The 27567-nt window shown below is 35.1% G+C and overlaps 1 protein-coding gene across 2 annotated transcripts in view; it reads right to left on the bottom strand.

Moving 5' to 3' along the window:
- MANEA (mannosidase endo-alpha) overlaps positions 1 to 27024 on the bottom strand; it is a 67565-nt gene extending 40541 nt beyond the window's left edge. The window contains exons 1-2 of one of the 2 annotated variants that reach the window (XM_003986390.6): positions 26770 to 27024; positions 12291 to 12869 (exon numbers count right to left, since the gene is read on the bottom strand). In XM_003986390.6, the coding sequence (XP_003986439.2) occupies positions 12291 to 12831 (541 nt within the window). In that variant the 5' untranslated portion in view covers positions 12832 to 12869; positions 26770 to 27024. Of the gene's footprint in view, positions 1 to 12290; positions 12870 to 26549; positions 26690 to 26769 lie in introns of those variants that run through there. The other variant, XM_019830967.3, reaches the window with a different exon arrangement.
- Between the last annotated feature and the right edge of the window lie 543 nt (positions 27025 to 27567).

The following is a 27567-nucleotide window of genomic DNA, read 5'->3' as shown; positions in this document are numbered from 1 at the left end:
ACAGCATTTTTAAAGTTCCAAAAGAAAACATAAACCTACAAAACTCTTCCTGCTGACAATTGTATAGCAAAGGAGACATTCAAAACAAAGGATATAAACAATACTTGAAAGATTAATATTGGTTCCTTAATTACTTTATAAGATGAATGATTGCTTAAAATTGTCATCAACAAGCTATTGTCCATGAGCCAAATCTTGCCCTAAGTCTTGTATACATTTGTCTACATATGGCAACTTTTACACGATAATGGCATAGTTGAGTGGTTGTAAAGAGATAATATGGGCCACAAAACCAAAAATATTGCTGGTCCTTTACAGAAGATGTTAACCAATATCTGGTCTACAAGAAAAAGAACAGTAGGGGCGCCTGGGTGGCGCAGTCGGTTAAGTGTCCGACTTCAGCCAGGTCACGATCTTGCGGTCCGTGAGTTCGAGCCCTGCGTCAGGCTCTGGGCTGATGGCTCGGAGCCTGGAGCCTGTTTCCGATTCTGTGTCTCCCTCTCTCTCTCTGCCCCTCCCCCGTTCATGCTCTGTCTCTCTCTGTCCCAAAAATAAATAAAAAACGTTGAAAAAAAATTAAAAAAAAGAAAAAGAACAGTAATGTACACCATTTTACATACTAGAATGACAACAATAGCAAAAGATATGGGAGGAAAAAACCAGGAATATATGTGGAGAGGTCCTTCTGCTACATATGAAGTATATATTATTTGCAAGTACCCTGATCATATAAAGGTTTATTTGGTAAATCTTATGTCAACAACTAAAGAGATAAGAAGTAACACTAAGCAAATGTGGAGTACATGGAATCATAAAAAATGTTCAACTAACCCAAAAGAATACAGAAAAAAACAAAACAAAACAAAACAAAACAAAACAAAACAGGAGAACAAAGAAATTGAGTAAATAGGAAGTGGCTAATAAAGCAGATTTCAATCAATATAATCATAAAAATAATCACACTGAGTGCAAACAGTCTAAGCATACTATTTTAAGGACAAAATTTTCAAATTGGATTAAAAAAAAAAAATCAAGACCTGACAAAAGAATGATTTCCTTGCACACACACAACAGATACGTTAAAAGTAAAATAATGAAAAAAGATTCACCAGGCAAACACTAATTAAAGAGAGCTGGAATTGTTTATATTAACATCAAAGTTGATTTCAGAACAAAGAATATTACCAGCACTAAAGAGAGATACTTCATAATAATAAAGGACTCTGTCTAAATGATATAACAGTCCTAAATGTTTGTGTACCTAACAAAAGACCTTCAAAATATAGAAAGCAAAAAATGGCAGACCTGAAAGGGGAAATAAATAAATCTACAATTATACTTGAAGACACATCAACACTGCTTTATCAATAATTGATAGAACAGGTAGATAATTGTCAAGGATACAGAAGACTTGAATACTATCAAGAACTTTAACTGACATTTATAAGACAATCCAACAGCAGCACAACAACCTTTTTCAGATAATGAAACCAACTGTTCATTTACTGAAAGGATCAATAATATTAAATATTAATTAGATATATTGACCAAGAAAAAAAGGAGAAAAATATTAGCAAAAGCATGGATGAAAGAGGTAAAACATACAGAACATACAGACTTCGTACACTTTAAAATCATAATAAAGGGATAATACAAGCAACTCTGCTCATAAAACTGACAAATATGATGACATTGACCAGTTATTTACAAAATATAAGGACCAAAACTCACTCAAGAAGAAATAAATGGACATAGGGGAAGTGAAGGAAAATAAGATAAAAAGAGAGGGAGGCAAACCATTAAGACTTCAATAAAGAGAACTGAGGGTTGCTGAATGGGGATCTGTGGGGAGATGGGCAAAATGGGTGATGGGCATTAAGGAAGGCACTTGTTGAAATGAGCATCGGGTATTATATGTAAGTGTTGAATCACTCAACTCTATTCCTGAAATCAATCAATAAAAATAAAAATGTTCTTGGAAGAAAAAAGGCGGGGGAGGGGGGAACACCTGGCAAAGCTAAGCAGGCTAGCTTTCTTTATTTGCTTGGCTTTTAAAATATTCTTCTGCTGAAACCCTGAATTGACCATTGTTTTACTTATTTGTAATCAAACATAACTGGTTGAACCATGTTCTGCTAGCACAGCTTCAAAAAAAAGGAAAGAAAAAAGGTAGTAAAGGGGATCAGAACATGCCATCCCAAAATATGCCGCTCTGGCATATTGACTATTTTGAGCTGAAGGTACTTGAGAAAATGCAGATGCAGAAGGGCTCTCTGACTTTCCCCTTTCTACCTAAAAGCAGGCTGATCATAAAATTTCCCATGAGAAAGTTGCCGTCCCTGTACCAGAAAGAGAGTATCTTATCTCCTGAGACTGGGAGTCAACCCTGCAAAGGACCTGCAAAAACAAACCTACTAAAATAACCCTTGAACTGCTGTCAGTTTCCCTCCTACACTTCCTGTTCACTGTCCCACAGTCTACTGTCCTGAGCCAAACCCCTTTGTCTGGTCACATCCCCACAATTTATTGTTCTCTGTGTAAAAAGGTCCATTAACTTTTAAGCCTACCATCTTCTTCAGGTCTTCATTTCTCTCCTGAGGACTTTCATATAAGCATCGAAAATATTGAATAAATATGTATGCTTTTTTCTGCTAAAAAAAAACTGATGACCTGAATAGTCCTAATAATGAAATTGAATTTGTAATTAAATAATGAAACCACCAAGGCAAGATAGTTTTACTGATAAATTCTATCAAATACATAATAGGAAATAATGCCAACTCTACTCAATCTCTTCCAGAAAAAAAAGAGGGAGGTTTTCTTAAATCATTTTATGAGGCCAGCACTACTTTAATAACAAAAAGACAAAAGACATCTCAAGAAAAGAAAAACTACAGCTCAGTATACCAGCTGAACATGGATACAAAATCTTTCTTAAAAGATTAGCAAATAGAATTTAGTAATATATGGACAAAATAATAAGCCATCAACAAATGGAGTTTATTCCAGTAATGAAAAATAACAGTCGGTATCTGAAAATAAATCAACAGAAGTCACCCTATTAGAGACTAAATGATTAAACAACCAATAGATAAAAGAAGAAATCATGAGGGAAATGTTTCTAAACATTTAGAAATGACTAAAACAAAAACATGACATACCAAAATTTATGGCATATGGATAAAATAGTGCTAAGGGAGTAAACTGACAGCTATAAATGCTTTACATTAAAAAAAAGAACGATCTCATCAACCTAACTTTATAACTTAAGGAACTAGAACAAGAAGAAAAAAACTAATCCTAAGGCTTGCAGAAAGAAGGAAATAATAAAGATTAGAGCAGAGATAAATAAAATAGGTAATTAAAAAAACAACAGAGAAAAATCAATGAAAATAAAGGTTGGCCCTTTGAAGAAATGAACAAAACTAATAAACCTTTAGCAAGATGGACTAAGAAAAAAAATTACTAAAATCTGAAATGAAAGTGGGGACATTACTAATAATTTCTACAAAAGTAATGATTATCAGAGAGTACTATGAACAAATACATGGCAAAATATTGGATACCCAGGTTGAAATGTACAAATTCTAGAAGCCCAGGGGCACCTGGAGTGGCTCAGTGAGTAAAGTGACTGACTTCAGATCAGATCATGATCTTGCAGCCTGTGAGTTCAAGCCCCGCCTCAGGGTCTGTGCTGACAGCTCAGATCCAGGACCCTGCTTCAGATTCTGTGTATCCCTCTCTCTGTCCCTCTCTCCCACTCAGACTGTGTGTCTCTCTCTCAAAAATAAATATTAAAAAAAAAATTAAAAAAAAAAACAAATTCTAGACGCCCAAATGCTACCAAGACTAAATTATGAAGAAATAAACAGAATAGACTTATAACTAGTAAGGAAAATGAATAAGTAATCAAAAACCTCCCAAAAAAGAACCAAATGGCTTTGTAAGTGAATTCTATCAAATACATAAAGAATTAAACCAATTCTTCTCAAACTATTCCAAAAAATTAAGGAAGAGGGAATACTTTCTAACTCATTGTAAGGTCAGCATTACCTTAATACCAAAGCAGACAAAGACACAAAAAAACTAGAGCACTATCGCAAATGAACACTGATGTAAAAATGCTCAACAAAATATAGATGGTACCAGACATAAGATGGTTCAAGTTAAGATATTTCATCTTTAAGATGGTGTGAAATTGATAGGCATTCAGTAGAAACCATACTTTGAATTTTGATATCTTCCCAGGCTAGCAATACATGGTAACATACTTTCTTTTGATGATGGGCAGCAGTAGTGAGCTGCAGCTCCTAGTCAGCCAGGCAATCATAAAGGTAAAAAACCAATACATTTACAATGTATATGTAATATACAATGTACACTTGCAATACAGTATTCAGTTAGTTACACAGACTTCTAACACTTTAGTATAAAATAGGCTTCCTATAAGATGATTTTGCCCAACTGTTGGCTAATTTAAGTGTCCTGAGTACATTTAAGGTAGGCTAGAATAAGCTACAATGTTTGGTAGGTGAGGTGTATTAAATGCATTTTCGGCTTATGATATTTTCAACTTACTATGGGTTTATCGGGAAATAAACCCGTCCTAAGATGAGGAAGATCTGTTATTACCAAACAAATACAGTAGCATAGTAAAAGGATTACACACAATGATTAAGTGGAGTTTATTCCTGGAATGCGAGGATGATATAATATGTGGAAATCGTATGCACATTAACAGATGAAGGGGGAAAAATGATCTCAGTTGAGATAGAAAAAGCATCTGACAAAATTTGACTCTTCATGATAAAAATACTCAAAAACTTAGAAGGAAACTACCACAACACAACAAAAACTACACACACACACACACACACACACACACACCCCACACACACAACCCACAGTGCCAACAGTGAGATTTAGAGATTTTCCTAGAAAATCAAGACAGGATGGCCCTTATACCACTTCTATTTAACATAGCATTGAAAGATCTAGACAGAGCAATTAAGAAAGGAAAGGAAAAGACATCCAAGTTGGAAAGAAGTAAAATTATCTGTTTGCAAATGAAGTGATCTTATATATAGAAAACTTTCAAGGTTGTACTAAAAAGAAAAAAGAATAAGTAATTTCAGCACAGTAGCAGGACATAAAGTCAACATACAAAAATTGGTTGCATTTCTATACTAACAATGAAAAATCTGAAAAGGATATTGCAAAAATAATTCCAATAGCATCAAAAAGAATAAAATATTTAGGAATTAACTAAGGAGGTGAAAGATTTGTACAATGAGAAACACAAAATATTGCTAAAAGAAATCAAGGGCCACACGGAAAGACACAGGGGGAAAAAATGTAACCTAAAATGGAAACACCATTAGGCTATTAGTGGATTTGTCTGCAGAAACTCTACATGGCAGCGGAGAATGGAATGACATATTCAAAGAGCTTAAAGATAAAAATGGCCAGCCAAGAACATCTCCAACAGTTATCCCTTAGATATGATGGACAAGTAAAGGTTTTCTCAAACAAAATCGGAAGGAACTCACCATCACTAGATCTGTCTTGCAAGAAATACTGAAAGGAGTTCTTCAAGCTGAAATGAAAACAGGCTAATCAGCCTCATAAAAACATATGAAAGCACACAACATGCTGGTAAAGCTGAAAATTATACAGTCAGATGTAGAAAACTCTAACTCTGTATTAGAATGATGTATTAATACTCAACTATAGCACCAAGGCTAACAGAAAGCTGGAAAACTATAGCTACTATAAATTAACAAATACACAACAAAAAGTAGATAAACTGTAATACCAATATAAAAAGTAGGAGAAAAAGGATGGAGAAATTTACAGGCAATCAGTGATAAGTTACTCTCAGCCTAAAATGTATGTGTTTGTAAGATGTTTTATGTAAGCCCAAGAGTAACCACAAGAGAAAAACCTAGAGCAGATTCACAAAAGAGAAAAAAAGGTGGAAACTGACATACCACCATGGAAAATAATTTATAAAGGTAGGCAGAAACAGAAAAATAAAACCAGAAAGCAATTAACAAGATGTCACTAGTAAGTCCTCACATATTAATAATTGCTCTAAATGTAAATGAATGGAGTTCACCAATCAAAAGGCATGCAAGTAGCTAGATGGATAAAAAATAAGACCCAGTTATGTGGTGCCAATAAGAGATCCACTTCAGCTTTAAGGATGCACAGAAGACTCCAAGTAAAAGGATAAAAAGATATTGTATACAAGTGGAAACCAAACAGAAGTAGGGATAGCCATACTTGTATCAAAACAGAAAATTTGGAAATATGTAGAATCTAAACAAACTCCTGAACAACCAATAAGCGAAAGAATAAATCAAAAAGGGAATCAAAGAATATCTTGAAACATATGAAAACAGAAACAAAACATACCAAAACCACTGAGATGCTGCAAAAACAGTTGAGACAAAAATTTATGGCAACATATGCATACATTAAGAACTAAGATTGCAAATAAACATCATAACCTTATACCTCAAAGAAGTAGAATAAATAGAACAAACCAAGACCGCAGTTAGTAGAAGGAAGGAAATAATAAAGTTCAAAGTGGAAAAGACCAGAAAAATAGAAAAAAAAAAAATCAACAAAACAAAGAGCTATTTTCTTTGAAAAATAAACAAAACCGACAACCCTTTAGAGAGTACTTACGATAGAAAAGACTCGAATAAATAAAATCAGAAGTGGATGAATAGAAAAGTGCAACTGACTACAGAAATACATAGACTCATAAGAGACTACTATAAACATGTACATGCCAGCAAATTATAGAACCCAGAAGAAATGAGTAAATTCCTACAATCCCATAACCTTCCAAAACTGAACCAGGAAGAAATAGAGTCTGAACAGAATGATAACATGTAAGGAGAATGAATCAGTAATCAAAAACCTCCCAACACAGAAATATCCAGACCAGATGGTTTCCCTGGTAAATTTTTGCAAACATTTAAAGAAGAATTAAAGCCAATTATTCTCAAACTCTTCCATAAAGTTGGAGAGAAGGAAACACTTAAAAAGTTATTTAATGAGGTAAACAATACTCTGATGACAAAGTCAGATAAGGATCCTACAAGAATAAAAAACTACAGGGGCGCCTGGGTGGCGCAGTCGGTTAAGCGTCCGACTTCAGCCAGGTCACGATCTCGCGGTCCGTGAGTTCGAGCCCCGCGTCGGGCTCTGGGCTGATGGCTCAGAGCCTGGAGCCTGTTTCCGATTCTGTGTCTCCCTCTCTCTCTGCCCCTCCCCCGTTCATGCTCTGTCTCTCTCTGTCCCAAAAAATAAATAAACGTTGAAAAAAAAAAATTTTTAAAAAAAGAATAAAAAACTACAGACCAATGTCCCTGATGGACACAGATGCAACAATTCTAAACAAAATATTAGCAAACCAAATTCAAGAATTCATTGAAAGGATTATATCATGACCATGTGGGATTTATCCCTAGGATTCAAGGATGGTTCAACAATATATGAATCAATAAATGTGATACACCAGATTAATAGAATGAAAAATAAAAATCATATGATCATCTCAAAAGATGTAACAAAAAAACTCATTTGACAAAATACAACATTCTTTCATGATAAAATTCCTCAATAGATTGAGTACATAAAGAACATACCTCAATATAATAAAAGTAATATACAACAAACACACAGGTAACAGCATACTCAATGGAAAAAATGGAAAGCTGTTTCTGTAAGATCAAGAACAATACAAAGGTGCCCATTGTCACCACTCTTATTCAACATACTGTGAGTCTTACCTAGGACAGTCAGGCAGGACAAAGAAAAAGCATCCAAATAGGAAAGGAAGAATTAAAATTGTTGCTATTTGCAGATGATGTGACATTATATACTGAAATAAAAAAAATGGTTGGGTCTAATCAATGAATACAATAAAATTAAAGGGTATAAAATCACAACACAGATATTAGTTGTTTTCCATACACTAACCATAATGCATCTGAAAAAAATTAAAAGAAAAATACTATCCCATTCACACTAGCAACACAAATAATAAAATACCTAGGAAGAAATTTAATCAAGTAAAAGATCTATGAAAACTACAAGGCTTTTCTAAATGGCATAAAAAAATTGGAAGGATATCCCATGTCAAGGATTTGAAGAGTTAATATTGTTAAAAGGTCCATGCTACCAAAGCCATTTATAGATTCAACACAATCACTATCAAAATTCCTATGGCATTTTTTAAATTTTTTATTTTTTAATTAAAAATTTTTTTAAATCTTTTTTTTATTTTTTAAGAGACAGAGTGCGAGTAGAGGAGGGACAGAGGGAGACACAGAATCCAAAGCAGGCTCCATGCTCTGAGCTGTCAGCACAGAGCCCAAAACAGGGACGGAACTCATGAAACATGAGTTTATGACCTGAGCTGAAGTCAGACCCTTAACTGACTGAGCCACCCAGGTGCCCCAGCATTTCTCACAATAGAAAAATCAATCCTCAAATTTGTATGGAACCACAAAAGATCCCTTTATAGCCAAAGCAATGATGATAAAGAAAATCAAAAGTGGAACCATCATACTTACTGATTTCAAAGTATACTACGAAGCTATACTAATTAAATAATACAACCCTGGCCTAAAAACAGGTACTTAAGTCAACAGAACAAAATACAGTAACCAGAATTAAACTCCCACATATACTGTCAACTAATAAATGATAAGGGATCTAAGAACAGTCAATAGGGAAAGGATAGCTTTTCAATAAATGATGCTGGGAAAACTCGATAAACACGTGCAAAGAAAATTGGACCCCTACTTACACCACCCGCAAAAATCACCTAGAAATGGATCAGACTTAAACATTTGGATAGGATATCCAAAGCACAAATGTAAAACAAAACAAAACAAAACAAAACAAAACTTAAGTGGGACTACATCAAACTTAAAAGCTTCTACACTGCAGAAGCAAGAATTAAGAAATTTAGAAAATGAAAATGCAAATGAATTATTGGTAAATAAAAGGCAAATGGATAATGGGTTAATATCCAAAATATACATAGAATTCCTAGAACTCAGTAACAAACAAACAAACAACCCACAAAGAATCCAATTAGAAAATGGGCAAAGGAACTAAAGAGGTACTTTTCCAAAGACGACATGCCAATAGATACATGAAAAGGTGCTCAACATCACTAATACAAGTCAAAACCACAATGAGATATCATTTCACACTTGTAACAATAGCTATTATCAAGAAAACAAGAGATAAAAAGTGTTGGCACTGTTGGTGGGAATGAAATTGGTTCAGCCACAATGGAGAACTGCATAGTTTCCCCCAAAAAAGTTAAGAATAGAACTACCAGTTCTATCTGGATTCTACCTAGATATCTATCAGATTCTATCTGAATTCTAATGGATTCTATCCAGTAATCACAATTCTGTGTATAAATCAAAAGGAATTTAAAATTATCAAAGATATACACTGTATACTGCAGCATTAACACAATAGCCAAACTGTGTCCATCAACAAGTGAACGGACAAAGACATGGTGACACACACATACAAATATATAAAGTGTGACAGATCACATTTTATTTACATTCATATCACATTCATATACATAAAACAGAATTATACATATATACATATATGTGTGTGTATATAAATAAAACAATACTCTTCAGCCACAAGAAAAAGGGAAATCCTGCCATTTGCAGCAACAGGGATGGATCTTGAGGACATTATGTTAAGATAAGACAAATACTGCCAGATACCTCCTATATGTGAAAGGTAAACAAAACAAAACAAATGAAGAAACAGTAAAATGGTACTTGCCAGGGGCTCCGGAGAGGACGAATGGAAGAGATGTTGTTCAGGGTACATGCTTGCAACTATTACATGAATAAGACATGGGGATCTCATACGCATACAGTGATTACGGGCAGCAAAACTGTATTAAAGACATTAAACTTGCTAACAGACTAGATCTTAATTTTTTCCACCACTAGAAGAAATGATAATTACGAGATGTGATAGAAAGGTTTGCTAATGCCTCAATGGTAATCGTATGAAAACATGTATATCAAATCAATGTGCTACGTATCTTTAACTTACGGCATGTTAAATGTCAATAATATTTCAATACCAAAGACTATAATTCAAGATAAGAAAATAATTTAACTAATAAGAAAATAATTTATTTACAGATGGATTATGATGTCACTTTTATTACTATCAAATGATTTATTTTTCCCAGAAAATCTACCAAAGAAAAAAAGCATTTGCATCAATAGTGAAACTGTGAACATTTATAATTAAGATTAATTGTATTGACTTTTGTTTTGAAACAATTCATGTTCACACATATTACGTAGTAGTAAAATAATATACAAGGAAAAAAGGTCTTCATAAACTTAAGATAGGCATAAAACTAAATATAAACAAAGTTTTCTTCCTAATCACAATTAAATTATAACATACAAAGTATGTCATTTATATATTATTTCTTTATATGAAACGTATCTGGGGGGGAAAAAACACTCATTGCATGCTGTTCAGTTTGCATGAAAAAAACCTTGAAACTTCCACGGATATCAATTTTAGTCAAGAACTACTAGTATAGTCATAAACAAATCAACGTTGTAATAACAAAAAAGCCTCAAATGTGATATAAATTCTTTGCACAAAATAGTTAAAAAGTCATTTGCAAGATCCTCTCCACAAAAGTAAATTGTAAGTAGAGATAGCAGTCAATGCTGTCTGAATTTACCAATCCTATTTTATGTCATATTTTATATCCTAGAACACAGAAACCGGAGCTGGCCAGAAAGCTAGATTTTTTAAAACCAGTTGGAAAAAAAAATCAATTACAGAAGAAAGACATCTTGCACACAGTTGAGGCAGATTCACAGAATTCTACATTGTTTTGCTCATGAAAAAGCCTTGCACATCTCCATATACGTTTCAGCTCAATAATAAGTTTGTGTCTTTTGTACAGCTATAAAAATGTGAAAACACTCAATCTGTTCTTGTGGTCCCAGTGCTATGGAGACTGGGAAGACACAGGAAACATAACAGAGAAGTTTTGTTTTTTGTTTTTGTCTTTTTTTAAAGGTAGATTAACAAATTAAAGAATTCTCAGGCATCCCATTTTAATTTTTTCTTATGAATTACTTGTGAGACAATCTGACTCTATGTAAATGTGTGCAACTGGAGTGCCAGAAGTTAGAGGGAAGAAAAAGCTGCAGGGAAAAAACAATACAAATAACTACAGACTTATCAGTTAAGTTAAAGTGTATATTGTAAATATTAAAGCAATCATACAATAAATAAAATGAAGGGACATCCAGTAAGTCAGAAGAGAAAATAAAATGGAATAAACATTTTATACAAAAAAGACAGAAAAAGAGGAAAAAGGAACAAAACAGATGGAATAGACATAAAAAACAGCAAAGAAAGCATAATTAACCATATCACTATTACATGAAATAGAAATAAACACAGAAAGTTAAAAAGAGATTGTTAGGCTAGTTTTAAAAAACAGAAAAACAAGACCAAATCGTATACTACATGTCTAAAATTTGAAACAGTACAAATGTCCATCAAGATGAATGCAGAAACAAACTGCCACAATCATACAATGGAATACTACTCAGCAATAATGACTCAACTACTGATACAGTTAACAGCATGAGTAAATTTCAAAATGATGTGCTAGGCAAAAGTTCACACACAGACACACACACACACATACATGTGCGCACTGGCTGATTCTATTTCAGAGAGTCATACGTAGAACATTCACAATTATTCTACAGTGATAGAAATTAGATTTAGTTTCCTGGGGAGGAATGTGGGGGTGCATAAGGGAAGCATGACAAAAGGTTCTGGGCTATAGAATATTTTACTTCATGTTGGGGTAATATTTAAACAGGTGTATACCTTACAGAAATATCACTGAGCTATATACATAAAGTGGGAGAATTCACTGCCATCTTATGTTAACCATAATTTAATAAAATTAAGAATGTTAAATTAGGAATCAAATCTATATCCAGAAATGTTCCAAAAGTTAGAAATTAAACAGTTTAGAGTAGTGTTAAAAGGTGGTTTACCAGATGTTTAAGAACATATGTATGTATATACAGCTTAATTTAGAATGCATGTTTAAAATTATAATTAACAACAATGTGAAGACTAATCAGTAACTTAAATATTCTACAAAATATTATTTATACATACACACAATCACATGCCTAAACACACACACATAAAGTAATTACCAATTGAAGCTGAGTACATTTGTTTCATGTGAGTTTCAATGACAGAAGGATCCCGAGAGCTGTAAATTCCCAACTCAGGGTAAAAGCTGGAGCCAATGTCATCCGGGGGATTATGTTTCCCTTGTGGATAATTCTTGGTTATTCTAGGGTCCCAATGCTTCAGGATTGGATGGTTCCAATGTATATATTTACCATCAAATTGAGGATTTCCATACCAACTGTAATAAAAGACATGCAAATAATAATTCAGAGGTCGCAGCTCTTCCAGGTAAGGTTCAGAGGCTTTGGAAGGTTTCAGAGTGATTTCAACACTTTTTAAATTCTTGATATTTGTTTCACTGTTGATTTTGTCATTGTTTTGGGAATCAAGGTTTTTCCCTAAGTGAGTTTGTTGATGAAGTTCTGGAAGAAGTTCAAGTCCAAAAGGATCTCCAAAAGTAGCTTTATTTGGTCTCAGCATTTTTAAACCCATCATCAGGGAGAAAATAAACAGAATAAAAAGTGACAAAATGATGCAAGTCCTTCTTCGAAATTTTGCCATGATGACATACTTTAAATTCCAAAATGGTAAGTGTTTAGCTGTAATTTATTGAAAAGTGGTAATTAGTAAGTAGTATTGACAATATTACCCAATGTATTCAAAACGAAAACAAAAATCTGTAAAGTTCATTACACTGAAAGATTTTAAAAGTTCATCATATTAGTTGTATAATCAAAAACTGAGATCTACAAAATAATCTATATATGGCTAGATTAAATAGCAGTATTTATTTGGAAATATCACAATTACATTTTATGTTTTTATGTTTAAGTATGTATATACATATATGTATAGGTATGTGTGTATATGTACATAGGTATATACACACATATGAATAAAATATCTTTATGTACAAATTTCTGGCTTGGGGAAAAGTTGACATTGATTTGTAAAATACGACTTTCTATGATAAATCATGCTCTTGTTATTCCAAAGAATTAAGTTCATAACAACTAATCCTGATAGAAAAGACAGACAAGTTAAACATAATCAGCAAGTAATTCTGTCTCACACATACACAAATACTTTCTATAAACTGTTACTTCCATTATGCATATATGCAAGAATTACTAAGATGAGCAAGCATATTTCTTTTAGGGCTAAAATCAGTCTTCTCAAAGTAAAGTTTAATTGTGAAATATAACACACCTAAAGATTAAAAGACATACATCTAGGTTGAAACATATAAACATTCAAAACGGAAGCTGCCAGCTTAAAAATTCATCTCCACCTTTTGTGCCCCTTGCCAATCACCAGCCCTGCCCCTTCTCCTTAACAACAACCACTTGCCTTTTGTATTTACCATCCCCTCACCTTTCTTTGTAGGTTTTCTAAAACATACATGTATCTAACCAATATTCATTTTGTTTTGCCCATTTCAAAATTTTACTTAAGTAGATATGGTAATATCCATATGTACATATATACAAATAGAGAATATGCATATTAATCTTATACAAATATATGTGTATGCCTTCCATATACTTAGATATACTATAAATATGTATAATTACATATATAATTAGATGTACAGAAGTTACACAAAAATATTGAGAAACTTTATTAAACCTTCTCTGACACTTTACATGGTATCCTACCTCTTTTCCATCCCTATGTTCTAATTTGCATCAGTTCTTCCTCTCATAAAAAAAGTCATGAAGATGGAAAGGCATAGGTAGATAGGTCTGGAGATTTTGTTTTACAACTATAATAATCCACTGGTCTTATGAAAACGCTTTCATGTCAAATATTCTCCTTCTTAAACTTTTGGAAGTAAAAAGTTAACACTTTATTGTTCCTAAGACTAATTTAGGGACACCCCCCCAAGTTATAATATTTTAATATTATTACATGGATACACTATGACCACACCAACAAGCTGGACTCATTAACGTAGATCATGTAACCAATTAACACTAGACATAAACTAAAACAAGCATTATGAAAGTAGAAATAGTTGACTTTTAGATGAGAAACAGGTGAATCCTTACTGTTGTTCAAGGAACAAAAATATGTTTCATTTGGTTGGAATATCAAAACAAATTCTAGACTCAGTTTAATTGAGCAACTAAATTGTGTAAAAAATAGTATGCTAAGCGCCACATGAAACAGATTGATTAGTAAGACACAGTTCTTATGTTCAAGATGCTTGGAGTCCCCAAGGAAGGCAGAAGACACATATGCAAATAAACTATAACTCAAAGAAGAAAAGTGCTAAAAGGGAAGTGAAAGGCATATATAAAGCAATAAAATACCATATAAATTAAGGAGTTGAAAAAAACTCTTTATGAAAAAAAAATGTAAAATCTTAGAAGAAGGAATACAATATGCATAGGCTGGTGGAAAAGAGAAGGAAAAGAAAAAAAAAAAAAAAAAAAAAAAAGAATGTCCCTAGTGTCAGAGAAAGGATGTGTCCAAAGATATACCGGACATGAAAGACACATTGTGAAACACAAAGGCCTCTGTAGGCTGCAGCCAGTAAAAGATAAGGAGGAAAAATAAAGCTATAGTGCTATGTTGGAACCATACTACACCAAAGAAAGAAAACTTTTCTGGTAAACAAGGGACTACTAAAGGCTTGTAAACAAAATATTGGCATAATAAGAGTTCAGATTAGAAGAATGGAGCCCTTATAAAAAAATAATGTTCAAGGCATCAAACTCCACCATTTTCTGAATCTAATAATCTCCCATTCACTGATCATTTTAACAACTTACTCCTTTCCTACTTCTATTACTATTTTTAGTGACTCCACCAATATGGATGATCCAGTCCCGTAGTTTAGCCGCCCCAACTCTTTGCCTCACTTCTAAAGATCTGTTCTTTCTTTCACTCCACTTCACTAACTCAGGTGTCATACTCCTACTCTTGATCCTGACATTGTCAAACATTTATTACTCCAAAATCTTTATTTTTTTTCCCATTTCCAAACATAACCTTCCGTGCCTTGAGCCCCTCTAGTTTAGTATTCTCATTCTCGCAATTCCTTGACCTTATTGAGATGTCCAATCCACTGAGTCCACTGCTTTTTTGCTATATTTCCTTTTCTTCATGTTTTGTCTCTAGTGACAGTTTATAGTCCATTGTCCAACATTGTAATTCCTCACTTCTCCCCTTTCTTAATACATACTGGTAAAACCCCAAATAAATGATGTGTGCCTTGACCTTGATCCAGAACCACAGAATTATACTGGACAAAACACCCAACCATGTTGACCTTTCACTATGAATTCATACTCAAGATGCTTAACGATCCTGTCACTAAACTCCAGTATGTTCACTTTTCTAACCTCAGAATTACTTTATTCATTTTTGTTTTTCATCAAACCTACGGCTACATCACCAACTTCCTTTATTATCTTCAGATATCTATGTCTTATCCAGCTGACCCTTGAACAATGCGGGTTTAAACTATGCAGGTTCATTAATATGTGCATTTTTCATTAAATATAGTGCAGTACTAAAAATGCATTTTCTCTTGTGATTTTCTTAATACCATTTTTTCTCTAGCTTACATTATTGTAAGAATACAAATATCATATAAAGGACATATATAAATAACATGTTAATGAACTGTGTGTGTTATCAGGAAGGCTTCCAGTCAACAGTAGGTAATTAGTAGTTAAGTTTTTGAGAGTCCAAAGTTACAGGAAGATTTCCAACTGCATAGGAATCAGCACCCCTAACCTCCAGTGTTCAAGGGTCAACAGTACTTCATAGAGGAAACAAAAACAATTTTACACAAACTCCCTTATCTTCCCATTAAGAAATTAACTTTAATATCAACTTGTTTTTATTGTCAGCAAAGGTTTCCAATTTTAATATTTGTTTCACTCCTTTTTCTTCTATAGAAAGCTCTATTACTTTTATTGAATTTTGCTCAACTTTTACAACTGTATTATCTCTTCAATTTTTAAGTTTCTGTACCCTTTACATTTCATAGGGCATTATCTATCGTGTTTGTCTTGTAGTCTTCATTTATAAAATTTGCTCATTTTTCACTTTTCATAGTCATAATTTGCTTATTCATCCAAATCTCATATAGCTATTTTAATTATTTCTATTAAAATATTAGGTTATGGTGGTCATATATTTTATGAACATGTCTCTCTGGCATGCTTTCAGTATCTACATGTTCACTTCTTTGCTTATAAGAACTTTGTATGGAACCTGACTGATCTTTTTCTATTGACAAATATTACATGAAATAATTTTCTCTCAATTTTTGGAAGTGAATGCTTTATCATGATAGTTTTTCTAGATTCATGCTCTATAGAACTTAAGCTGTTTTGGGGAAATCTTACAATGGCTTTGAATGTCTTTCTGAGATCAGTTGGGTTCTTCTCCATTCCCATATTTATCCGGCATTTTTTATTTCCTTGGCTTGTATGCTATTATTACCCTGCTCAATTTGAAAGCTATTTCCAGAAGTTACTCTTCAATATGGGGTTTTGTCCTGAAAACCAATATGTTGTAGCCCCTTCAGATGTTAGGCTTCAAAGTCTCCCTCCCCCGTTGCAGCTACTATTCTCAAAGTGGGCTGTCACTCTTTCAATTAATATCTGTGGTTAGAAATGTTCCTGTCTTCAGTTCAAGCAGATGCACTACTGCTTTCCTCGGTTTCCTCCTGCACAGAGTTAGAAAACAAGTCTTATAGTTATTAGAGTTGTCCCCTTCCACTCATACTGTGAGTCCATGGGGGATAACTTGTCTTTCAGTTTTGTTACAGATTATTTGTTTTGGTTTTACTATTTACTGGTCTGCTTTTATGATTTCAGGATAATTTAAACATTATACCAAAGCTGTTGCCATCACTCCTCAACTCTTTGTACTTTCCTTAAAATGTGTTAATACCATAACTCTACTGCTAATTACATCTTTAGCAGTATCTTAGAAGTTCTGTATTCTGTACTTTTATGACCACTGAGTTCAAAATATATTCAAATTTCCATTATTTCTCCCATGAGAACTTATTTATAGATGTATTATATTTGGGAGATTTCCTAGTTTTTTGTTGTTGTTGTTGTTATTATTGATTTATAGTGTGAATCCATTGAAAACATCGCCTGCATGATTTCAGTCCTTTGAAATATGTGGAGACTTGCTTTAAGGCTCAGCCTATGATCAATCTCATTAAGTGTCCCATATACATCAAGGAAGCATATTCTGCAGCTAGTGGTTACAAGATCTACGTACCAAATATGCTATCTTGTTTATATCGTTCATATCATCAGTATTAAAAATCCCCTATATTTATATCTACATGTTTATATTATATAATTTTAATTGATGGTATTATGTAGAGACAAATTTGAGACTGCTAGATTTTCCTGAAATATTAAATCTTATTTTATATGAAATGTTCCTTTTCTTCTCTGATAGAGTACAGTGTAAGACAAAACCTAATATTAATATAGCTACAACAGATTTCATTTGGTTGACACTGGAACAGAGTATCATTTTCATCATTTTATTGTCACCTTAAATGGTTATTTTTGAAATAAGACAATTATTATTGCTGTTTTTAACCTGAGAGTCTTTGTCTAATAGTTATAGTATACACTACATTTACAGTTCTATAAATATGGATATTTAAATCTAATTCTTGCCCTTGTTTTTCCTTTTGGCCTTCTTACAAGCTCCATTTTCTCTCTTCCTTTTTTTTTCCCCCTCTCTCTTATCTTTTTAATGGTTTCATTTTGCTCTATTATGCATTCTCAGTGCAATTAAGAGCATGCATTCTTCTCAAAAACTGGTATGAATTAGAACTTTACCATTTCTCAAACAATAAAAGCACACTTAGAAGACTTTAGTTCCTTTATTCCTGCCCCAACTTTGAGCTCCTATTTTGGTGTAGATTATTTTTTTTACACATATCTTAAACCCCACCAGATATAATTTTAATATTTATTTTGAGAGGGGGGAGGGGTAGAGACAGAGGGAGAGAGAGAATCCCAAGCAGGCACCATGCTGTCAGCACAGAGACAGCTGGGGGGGCCCAATCTCACAAACTTCAAGATCATGACCAGGGTCGAAATCAAGAGTCCAGGGCTTAACTGACTGAGCTACCCAGGCACCCCTAGGATATCATTTTATACAGTCAACATTATTGCATTTATCCTTTTCTTTCCTCTTTAGTTCCTCTTACATTCGCCTACTTCCATTCAAACTAATTTTCCTCATGGTGAAAAAACAATTCCCTTTAACAGGGCTTTTAGTATTAGTCTGCTGCTCATAAACTCCATATTAGTTTGTTTGAAAATATATGTTACCTTCAACTTAACATGTATACATAGACTTCTATATTGGCAATTATTTTCTTTCAGCACAAACTATTATCTTCTGCTTTTGTTTCTGTTGAAAACTCAACCACTATTTTTTTTTCTGATTTTAAGGATTTTTAAAGGTATTTTCTTTTTTCTCTGGTTTCTTTTAACATTTTTCTCTTTCTTTGGTTTTCAGCAGTTTCCCTATGGAATAATACACATGGAATATGGTTTTCTTAATACTTATCCTGCTTTTGGTCCAAAGTGCTTCTTCAATCTGGGGTTAATAGCATTCCTTAGCCTTGTAAAATTCTTGACCACAATCTCTTCAAATATTGCTTTTGCTCCATTATTGCCTTCTTGCTCATTTTGGAATACATTACACATGTTAGAATTCTATATCCTATGTGTTTATAACATTTTTTTAAACTGTCCCTCCATATCTTTCCATGCCTCTGTACTTCTGAAATACCTTCTCGTTTCCTATTTCTCTTCAGCTGTCATTTCTTAATTTCAGTTATAATTTTACTCTTAGAATTTCCATTTGACTCTTTTTAAAGGTATCAGTTTTCTGCTAAAATTTTCCTTCTCTAATTCCTTGAACATGTTAATCCCATTCATTAAAGTCCACCTCTAATAACCTGAATTGGACCTTAGGGATTCTGTTTCTATTGCCTGTCTTTTGTTGTTTTGTTTTGTTCTTGCTTAGTACCTGGACAGTCACAGTCTTTCTGTAAGGCGGGTTAATTTATTATTGAATGCCAGCCCTTGTGTATGAAATGTGAAGAGGAAGATATCTGAATCTAGTAAGAGCAAAATCTTCAAAACTGGGTTTAAGTCCTTGTAAATATTTGGACTATTTCTAATTAATCCTTATTCCTTTACACATATGGGTACTGAAATTAAAGGCATGGGTTTTATCAAGATCCTTCAACTTTCTATTTTCTACTTATGTTTAGTTTCTCTGCTACTTTCAAATGAGGGATTTTGAATAACCCTTCCTATCTCCCCCACAATCTCCCAAAGAATAATGCATGATGTAGGGCTCAGAGCCATTGAAATAAGTAATTCCACCTGAATTTCCTTATAACCTGAGCATAATGAAACGCTTTAGAAGGGACTCAAAATTCAGATTCAATAGAAGTCATAGTTAATTTATCTTTTCATTAACTATAGCTTTTAAAATATGCATATCAGAACATACGGTCAACAAAGGACAACTGACAAACTGAAAATACCAAGATATTCTACCTCATTCAAAATTTTTAAAAATGCAAATTAAGGGCGCCTGGGTGGCTCAGTGGTTAAGCATCCGACTCTTGATTTTCGCTCAAGTCATGAACTCTCATGGTTGTTAGATCAAGCCCTGCATCAGGCTCTGCGCTGATGGTGTAGAGCCTGCTTGAGATTCTTTCTCTCTCTCTCTCTCTGCCCTGCCCCATGTGTGCTTACACACTCCCAATCTTGCTCTTTCAAAATAAAATTTAAAAAATGCAAATTAAAACTACACACAAAAAAAATCATTTCTTATCTAGGAGACTGGCAAAACAAAAACACAAATATATGCTGTTGGTAAAACTGTGGGAAAACAAGCACTTCCAAACACTACTAGTGAATGCAAATTGGTACAGCCTTTTTGTGAATTTGGCACTAACAAAATTACATATACATTTACCTTTGGACTCAGTCCTACTTCATGGAAATTACCTTAAAAATACACAACATACACAAAAAATACAAAACCACATGAACAGTACATAAATCCATACACAGCACCATTTGTAACTGTAAAATGCTGGGATGTTCAGCTGAATGAGGAAGAGATCTTGGAAATGACATAAACTGATTTTCTGGATATATTCTTAAGTGAAAAAAGGAAAATGCAAATAAGGAAATATACATTTTTCAAGTGAGCAAAGAAACAGAATAAACATTAGATAATGATGTGGATTATGTAAGGGGGTAAGGAGAAACAGGACAGAATAAAGGGGGATGAGAATGGGTAGAAGGATTGGAGGATGGAAGTGACTTCTCTTTTTGTATAGTTCTTTTTTGAGCCATGTTATATTTCACATACTCTAACAAATATAAAATGTTAAACTCTAGTTAGTAAGCTGTTTTTGCATTGGTACAGGTTAGCAATTCTTAACACTTAATGTGTATTCTACAAGTAAGCCAACAAACAATATATGCTGCAACCTGGGGCCCAGGTTTTTCACTGACAAAAAAGTTGAGTTATGTATAAAGTGAAGGCTAGAAAGAAACTTGTGTTATCAGACAGTAATTAGCAGTATTAGTATGGATGTGTGTTTTTTATCAGTAAATGGGGGAAGTGTGTATATACACATTAACATAACCACATTATTTCCTAGTTCTGCCCACTGGCAGTCTAGGACCAAAGAAACCCCAGCAGAAATGAACACATCTGATGCTAAGATTCTTGGTTTTTAAATATTCCTTCTCTACTTAGAAGCAGCAGTAGTTACCTTGGAGAAATGTGGATTCCCAGACTGTGGCTGAGAAAGTACAAAATGAGCCTTGATCATCTTACCAGAAAGTAAAGTACTCAAGAAGTGTTGGGGATATGTCCATTGGACACAAAAGCCAGACTGAGGGGCAATCACTGGCTAAATCCAGGACAATTTCAGCACCAAAATAAGGAATAAGTAATAAATGATAGGTATTAAAATAAGAATTCATGAATCCATACTGATATTTTTAATTATTTTTATTTTCATACTGATGTTTAAAATGCAAAAATAAATAAAAGGATTAGAGAAGACTCATATTAGAATGCCAACTAATAAATTAAAAAAATTTGTTTTACATTTATTTATTTTTTGAGAGACATAGAGAGACAGAGTACAAGTTGGGAAGGGGCAGAGAGAGAAGGAGACACAGAATCCAAAGTAGGTTCCAAGCTCCGAGCTGTCAGTACAGAGCCCCACGCGGGGCTCCAACTCATGAACCGTGAGATCATGACCTGAGCAGAAGTTGGACGCTTAACTGACTGAGCCACCCAGGCACCCCTGCAACTAATAAATTTAGATAGAATAATGGAATACCACTATTTGGCAACCACCATAATAACAACTATTATTAGGCAAAATCATCAACAGATTTTAAATGAGGAAATAAAAGTTTGATGAGAAACAGGATATTCATATATTGGCAAAGTAGCTCTCCAAAAGACACCTAATTAACTACAAAGGGAACAACAGTAACTCAGTGCAAACCTAGCAGACACCACCTTAAACGAGTGATCAAAATGAATTTCATCAGTTAATTCTGGCTAGGTAGATATAAGTTTCCTGAGAGGATGCCCTAAAAAGGAAACAATCACTGCTATGGGATTCCTGTCAAAATTTAATTTGGATCTAATCATGAGAAAACATCAGACATTAGACATACACATCTCCATACATACATTACATACATATATATACACCTATGTACACATACATGTTACATGTAATGTATATAATTATGTACAACATAATACAGAAGTGTGTACATGCATATAATGATAAAGCAAATACAGTTAAGATATTACCATTTGGTGAAATGCAGGGGAAGTATATAGGGATTTGTTGTACTGAAATTTACAAATTATCAAGATAACTGATAATAAAAAAATCCTTCCCTTAAAGATAGTGAGAAATCTGACAAGCAATGAAGTAGAAAAAACAATTATGAACATAATATCTCAACAATACTAAAGATATACAAAGGAGAACATAAATAATGATTACCTCTGGGTGACAACATAATAGTGATATTTTCTTACTCTACCTTCTAAAATTAGAACTTAATACTTCCTAAGAAAGAAAATTTTAGGAAATAATGGTAATGAATATTGCTAAGTCACAGAGAATGGGAGCAATAACTACAGCATTAATTAGTAAGACATTGGTTTTTCAGAGACTGACCAGTTGAGTGGTGGTGACGTAGGTAGAAGAGTCAGGATATGTAACAGAAAACTGATCTTGCCATCTAAAACCAAAGTCCAAATCAGCTAGGTTGATCCCCTTGTGGGACCCTCACTAAATCATTTAATCTCTTTTTAAATTTTTTTTTTTGACATTTATTTTTGAGAAACAGAGTGAGACAAAGTGTGAGTGGGGGAGGGGCAGAGAGAGAAGGAGACAGAATCTGAAGCAGGCTCCAGGCTCTGAGCAAGCAGTCAGCACAGAGCCTGATGTGGGGCTTGAACCCACAAACTGCGAGATCATGACCTGAGCTGAAGTCGGACGCTCAACCGACTGAGGCACCCAGGCACCCCTAATCTCTTTTTATTTTTTTTTATTTTTATTTTTTTTAATATTTATTTATTTTTGAGACAGAGAGAGACAGAGCATGAATGGGGGAGGGGCAGAGAGAGAGGGAGACACAGAATCGGAAGCAGGCTCCAGGCTCTGAGCCATCAGCCCAGAGCCTGACGCGGGGCTCGAACTCATGGACCGTGAGATCGTGACCTGAGCTGAAGTCGGACGCTCAACCGACTGAGCCACCCAGGCGCCCCCCTAATCTCTTTTTAAAGAACACATTAGGTGTGTTTTCTGACAAAGTAGTTCTGTGTCTTATGCAAGATGATGTTTGCAAAAGAAGTGGAAGAGGGTAATATTTTACCAACTGGATTTAAGAATAAGTGCAAAATTGGGGCGCCTGGGTGGCTCAGTCGGTTAAGCGTCCGACTTCAGCTCAGGTCATGATCCCACAGTTCATGAGTTGGAGTCCTGTGTGGGGCTCTGTACTGACAGCTCAGAGCCTGGAGCCTGCTTGGGATTCTGTGTGTCCCTCTCTCTCTGCCCATCCCCCACTCACGCTCTGTCTCTCTCTCAAAAATAAACATTTAAAAAAAAATAAGTGCAAAATGAATATTAAAAAAAAACAGTTCTGAACAACTCTGAAACTTTTGTACATTTGTTAGATTCATTTCTCACATTCGTTTCTCAGATCTACAGAAGAACACAAAACATAAAACGTCCATTTATGGAAGTTGCCTGGTTGATTCCCCACCTTTGCCTGTAAATGTAATTTTAAGTTGGTCCCTCTCTTTTCACATTACTTATTTCACTCATTTAAATGTTCATTTATTACATCATTATAGATGGTTCTTCCCAACCTCCACATCACAATTAACAGTAAGTCACCTCAAACAAAAGGCAGATCACTGTGATTAAAAGCAAGCATCCCCCAGCTGTTTTGTTTTTGGTTTTTGTTTTTCAGCTATTTCACTCATCAAATGACCTGATCTTTCTGTGCTTCTCTTCTTATCTATACAATGTTATTACCTCATTCACAGATTTGTAGGCATGAAATAAGTTGGTATTATAAAACTTCTAGAATAATTTCCTGTTTAGAGTGATGGTGATGAGGATGAGGATGATTAAAGACGGGCATCTAGCAAGCAATTAATAACTAACACATAGTTAATTCTCTCTAAAGGTCCATTTTCTCTCTACAGGACTAACTTTTAAAATGCTACTCCTCCTTCAAGACAACGCTGAAATGTTGCCTCTTCTTGACAACTTCCCTAATGATTCCACAGTGAAAAGTACTCATTTTCTCAAATATTCTATTGTTACAGCACTACCTACTTTTTAAAGTGGCATGTATGTGTTGTATTATATTTACATATATTGTATCCACTAGATTGCTTTTAAGTTCCAAAAATGGAATCCTTCTCTTTACACTGCAGTAGAGCCCCATATATCTTATACACAGCCAATGACCATTAAGTGTTTAGCTTAAACAACTTAATGTCAGGCCCTTCTGTTTTTGACATTGATATGTATTTGGGCAGTATGTGTATAAATAGATTCTACTGACTATAGAGATAGTTGACTTTTTTATAGTCTATATTGAACATACTACATAGGAAGAAACCTAGATCCAATAATTTTAAAAATCCATTTTAATAAATTGTCAAGTTTAAGATAGCAAAACCACAATGACCCTTGAGATGCCCAGGGTCTAATTATCTAGCAAGGAAAGAGTGGAGAACTACTTCTATTGCTTCAACAAAGGCAAGAAATTTCACAAGTCTCCTGAGAAAATAATAAAATCACAACTGAAGATGTATGGACACCTAAACCAGGAATCTACTCAAGGTATTGGCTATTGAAGACTGAAAAGGACACTTTACATTACATAATACACAGAAGTTATACCTAATAATATCTTTTAGAAACTGCATCATTTGTACTTTTGTGTCTTACGCTTTTCATCTTCTGGAAATTCTAGGTTTTGACTTAGAGGTCTAGTGAGGCCTAACAGACACAGAACAACGTGAGATCAACTATTATTTCAAAAAGTGCTGTCAATCCAGTTAGAAACACCTTTTAATTACCCTATTACTAAATTTTACAGGCTTCTAGTGCTTTTTCTTTTTAGTATTGTTTTCTAATTTCATTTTCTAAGAAGCCATTGTAAATAAAAAATAATACTAGAAAACACACCTGGAACTTTCAAAACCAGTTTCTATACCAATGCTTCCTTACCCCAGTTTTAATGAAACACACCTGCTGGTTAACAGAAATTCAGTTAAGCATAATTTCATCCCTCCACTTTAACCTTCACGATGACCTAGGAAGTAAAACTTTTTTAACGCCATTTTACAGATGACACAGTAGAGGTACAAACCAATTGGTAACTTCAGTCTGTGGGCTAGTGAAGAGCTAAGTAACATGTCCGAGGTTAAGCAACTAGCAAGAAACAGGGCAAATTTGGCTCTAGCCTTCTATTTGTCTAGCCTTCTATTCCACCATCCTACAACATACTAGACAAATTAAGTTTAAAATTTTTTTGTGACACAGATGAAAACTGCCAACATGTGGCCAAGTTTTCATTTAAATAGTACGGTCTTAGGGGTGCCTGGGTGGCTAAGTGGGCTAAGCTCCCACTCTTGGTTTCAGCTCAGGTCATGAGGTCATGTTTCTGAAGGTTCCAGACAGAGTCCTGTTGTCATAGCAAAGCCTGCTTGGGATTCTCCCCCTCTCTCTCTCTGCACCTTCCTGGCTCACTCACTCTCTAATAAACTTTAAATAAGTAAATAAATAAGTAGTATGGTCTTAGAAAAACAAGATAATCTGTTACCTACTCATAAATTGCAGCTCAAATTTATTCTGAAGACCGTTTACTTTCTGATCATACACTTACTGTTCACCACGTGACTAACAGCAACATCACTGGTAATGTTTTATGCATAGATAGAGCCTGAAAATCCACAAAATTCACAGCACTACACCGGTTTTAGGAGTTTACATATAGCTCAAGAAGGAGGAAATAACGTATTGTCGTGAAAGTGACCAGTAAGCAATGTGGCAATATTACCAATACCTAGATTTTATTTTGTATTTTTCTCTCAAACTGTCTAAAATACTTGAACATAAACCCATTCCAGTCCTATTCGTCTTTTTTAACATCATATCCTATTATTCTCCCTTATTTGTCTTTAAACACTTCGAGGTTTTCCCTTAACACTTATCCAGAGGGTCTTACAGTAATACAACTAAAACTGTCCTGAACGCCTGAAGTTCAATTTGCTCCTTTAGAAAATGTAACAAGACGTAGTCCGGCATAGCTGCATCCTGAAACTTAACAAAAGATAATAGTCTACGAAGATAGAGCCAAAAGTGTTTTAACAAGCAAATGGAAAAAACACCGCTGCGGTGGCCCAAAGGCTCCAGGAGGTTGGTGGCCGCGACCTTCCGCCAACACCCGGAGCCCGATAGGCCTCGATCCCCCCACTCTCCCCGCAGGCTCAAGGCTTAGCTGAGGTTTGCATACAAAAGGACCAGGCCTAGAACAGCTTCCGTCACTCCTGGAATTCCCAACTTGCTGGGGGAGAGAAGGGAAAACAGGCGACGGGAGGTTCCTCTCCAAAGTGGCGGGCACAAGGCCGGCAGGATTGGGAAACAGCAGGCAATAAAAGAAGGCAATAAAACTAACCCAGACACAAAGAAGGGCTAAGAGTGACAGAGTGAGTTGCCCCGGGGGGTTCCGAAGCACGCAACGCGACACCTCTCGCTCGCCGAAGGGGCTCGGGGTCAAAGGCCACCCGCAGAAGCTGCGAGCACATTGGCTGGCGGAAGAGCGCGCAGGCGCCCGGGGTAGGTCCCGTACCCGCCGCAGCCGCGTCTGCGGGGCCCTGAATCTAACAGCTACTCACCAGGGAATCCGGCCACCAGCAGACGATCCAGCCAGAGCCGTGAGGGTAGAGAGAAGAGGTAGAGCGGGTGCAGAGAGCCCGCGGCCTCCCGTCAGCGCGCCCACCCAGCCCCGCCTCCCCAAAGACGCGCGCTGAGCGTTCCTGCAACCCCGAGGGGGCGGGGCTTTGACGCCGGGCTCCGCGAGCCAGCGGGGTGCAGGCTTCCCCCGCAGGGGCTCCTCTTATCCGTCAGGGCCTGAGGGGCGTGGACGAATGAGGGGAGAGCTTTTCTGGGCGTTCTGTGCGGGTGGAGAAAAGGGGTGGAGCGGGTTCTGGCCGAACTCCCAACCTCCCCCTCCAACAAGAGATGACCCACCCCTCTCTTAAAAACAGGTCTTCTGAGGTTTCTCTGCGAAAGTCTCACTGATCCACTGATCGAGCGCAGCTGGTCTTGATGTGGCCTTCCAAAGTTGCATTAACTGATGTACACCGGTTGTTTTCATGCTCTTTAAATTAAGGAACCGTTTTTTGTCTTTTTTTAAAAAACTAGAACTTTTCTTAAAGGCCCTAAGTAGAGAATCAAAGATGACATTTAATTTGCAAATATACTGTATAAAGTCACATTTGTTCTGAAGTAGAGAAATGATTGAAAACAATGAGGCCGGTGGGGAGAACAAGTACTTTGGAGATAGGTTACAGCTGAAGGTTTCCATCTTACATCAGCCTCAGAAGCCAAGAGAATACCGTATTTTGTTTGGTGACATGGTAACAAGGAAATCCTGACTCACAGTCTAGAACTTGCTGATATGAACAATTTTG

This window comes from Felis catus, chromosome B2 (assembly GCF_018350175.1).
Source record: "Felis catus isolate Fca126 chromosome B2, F.catus_Fca126_mat1.0, whole genome shotgun sequence".
Classification (NCBI taxonomy): Eukaryota; Metazoa; Chordata; class Mammalia; order Carnivora; family Felidae; genus Felis; species Felis catus.
Note: the sequence above shows the minus strand (reverse complement) of the source record. Positions and strands in the feature narration are given on the sequence as shown.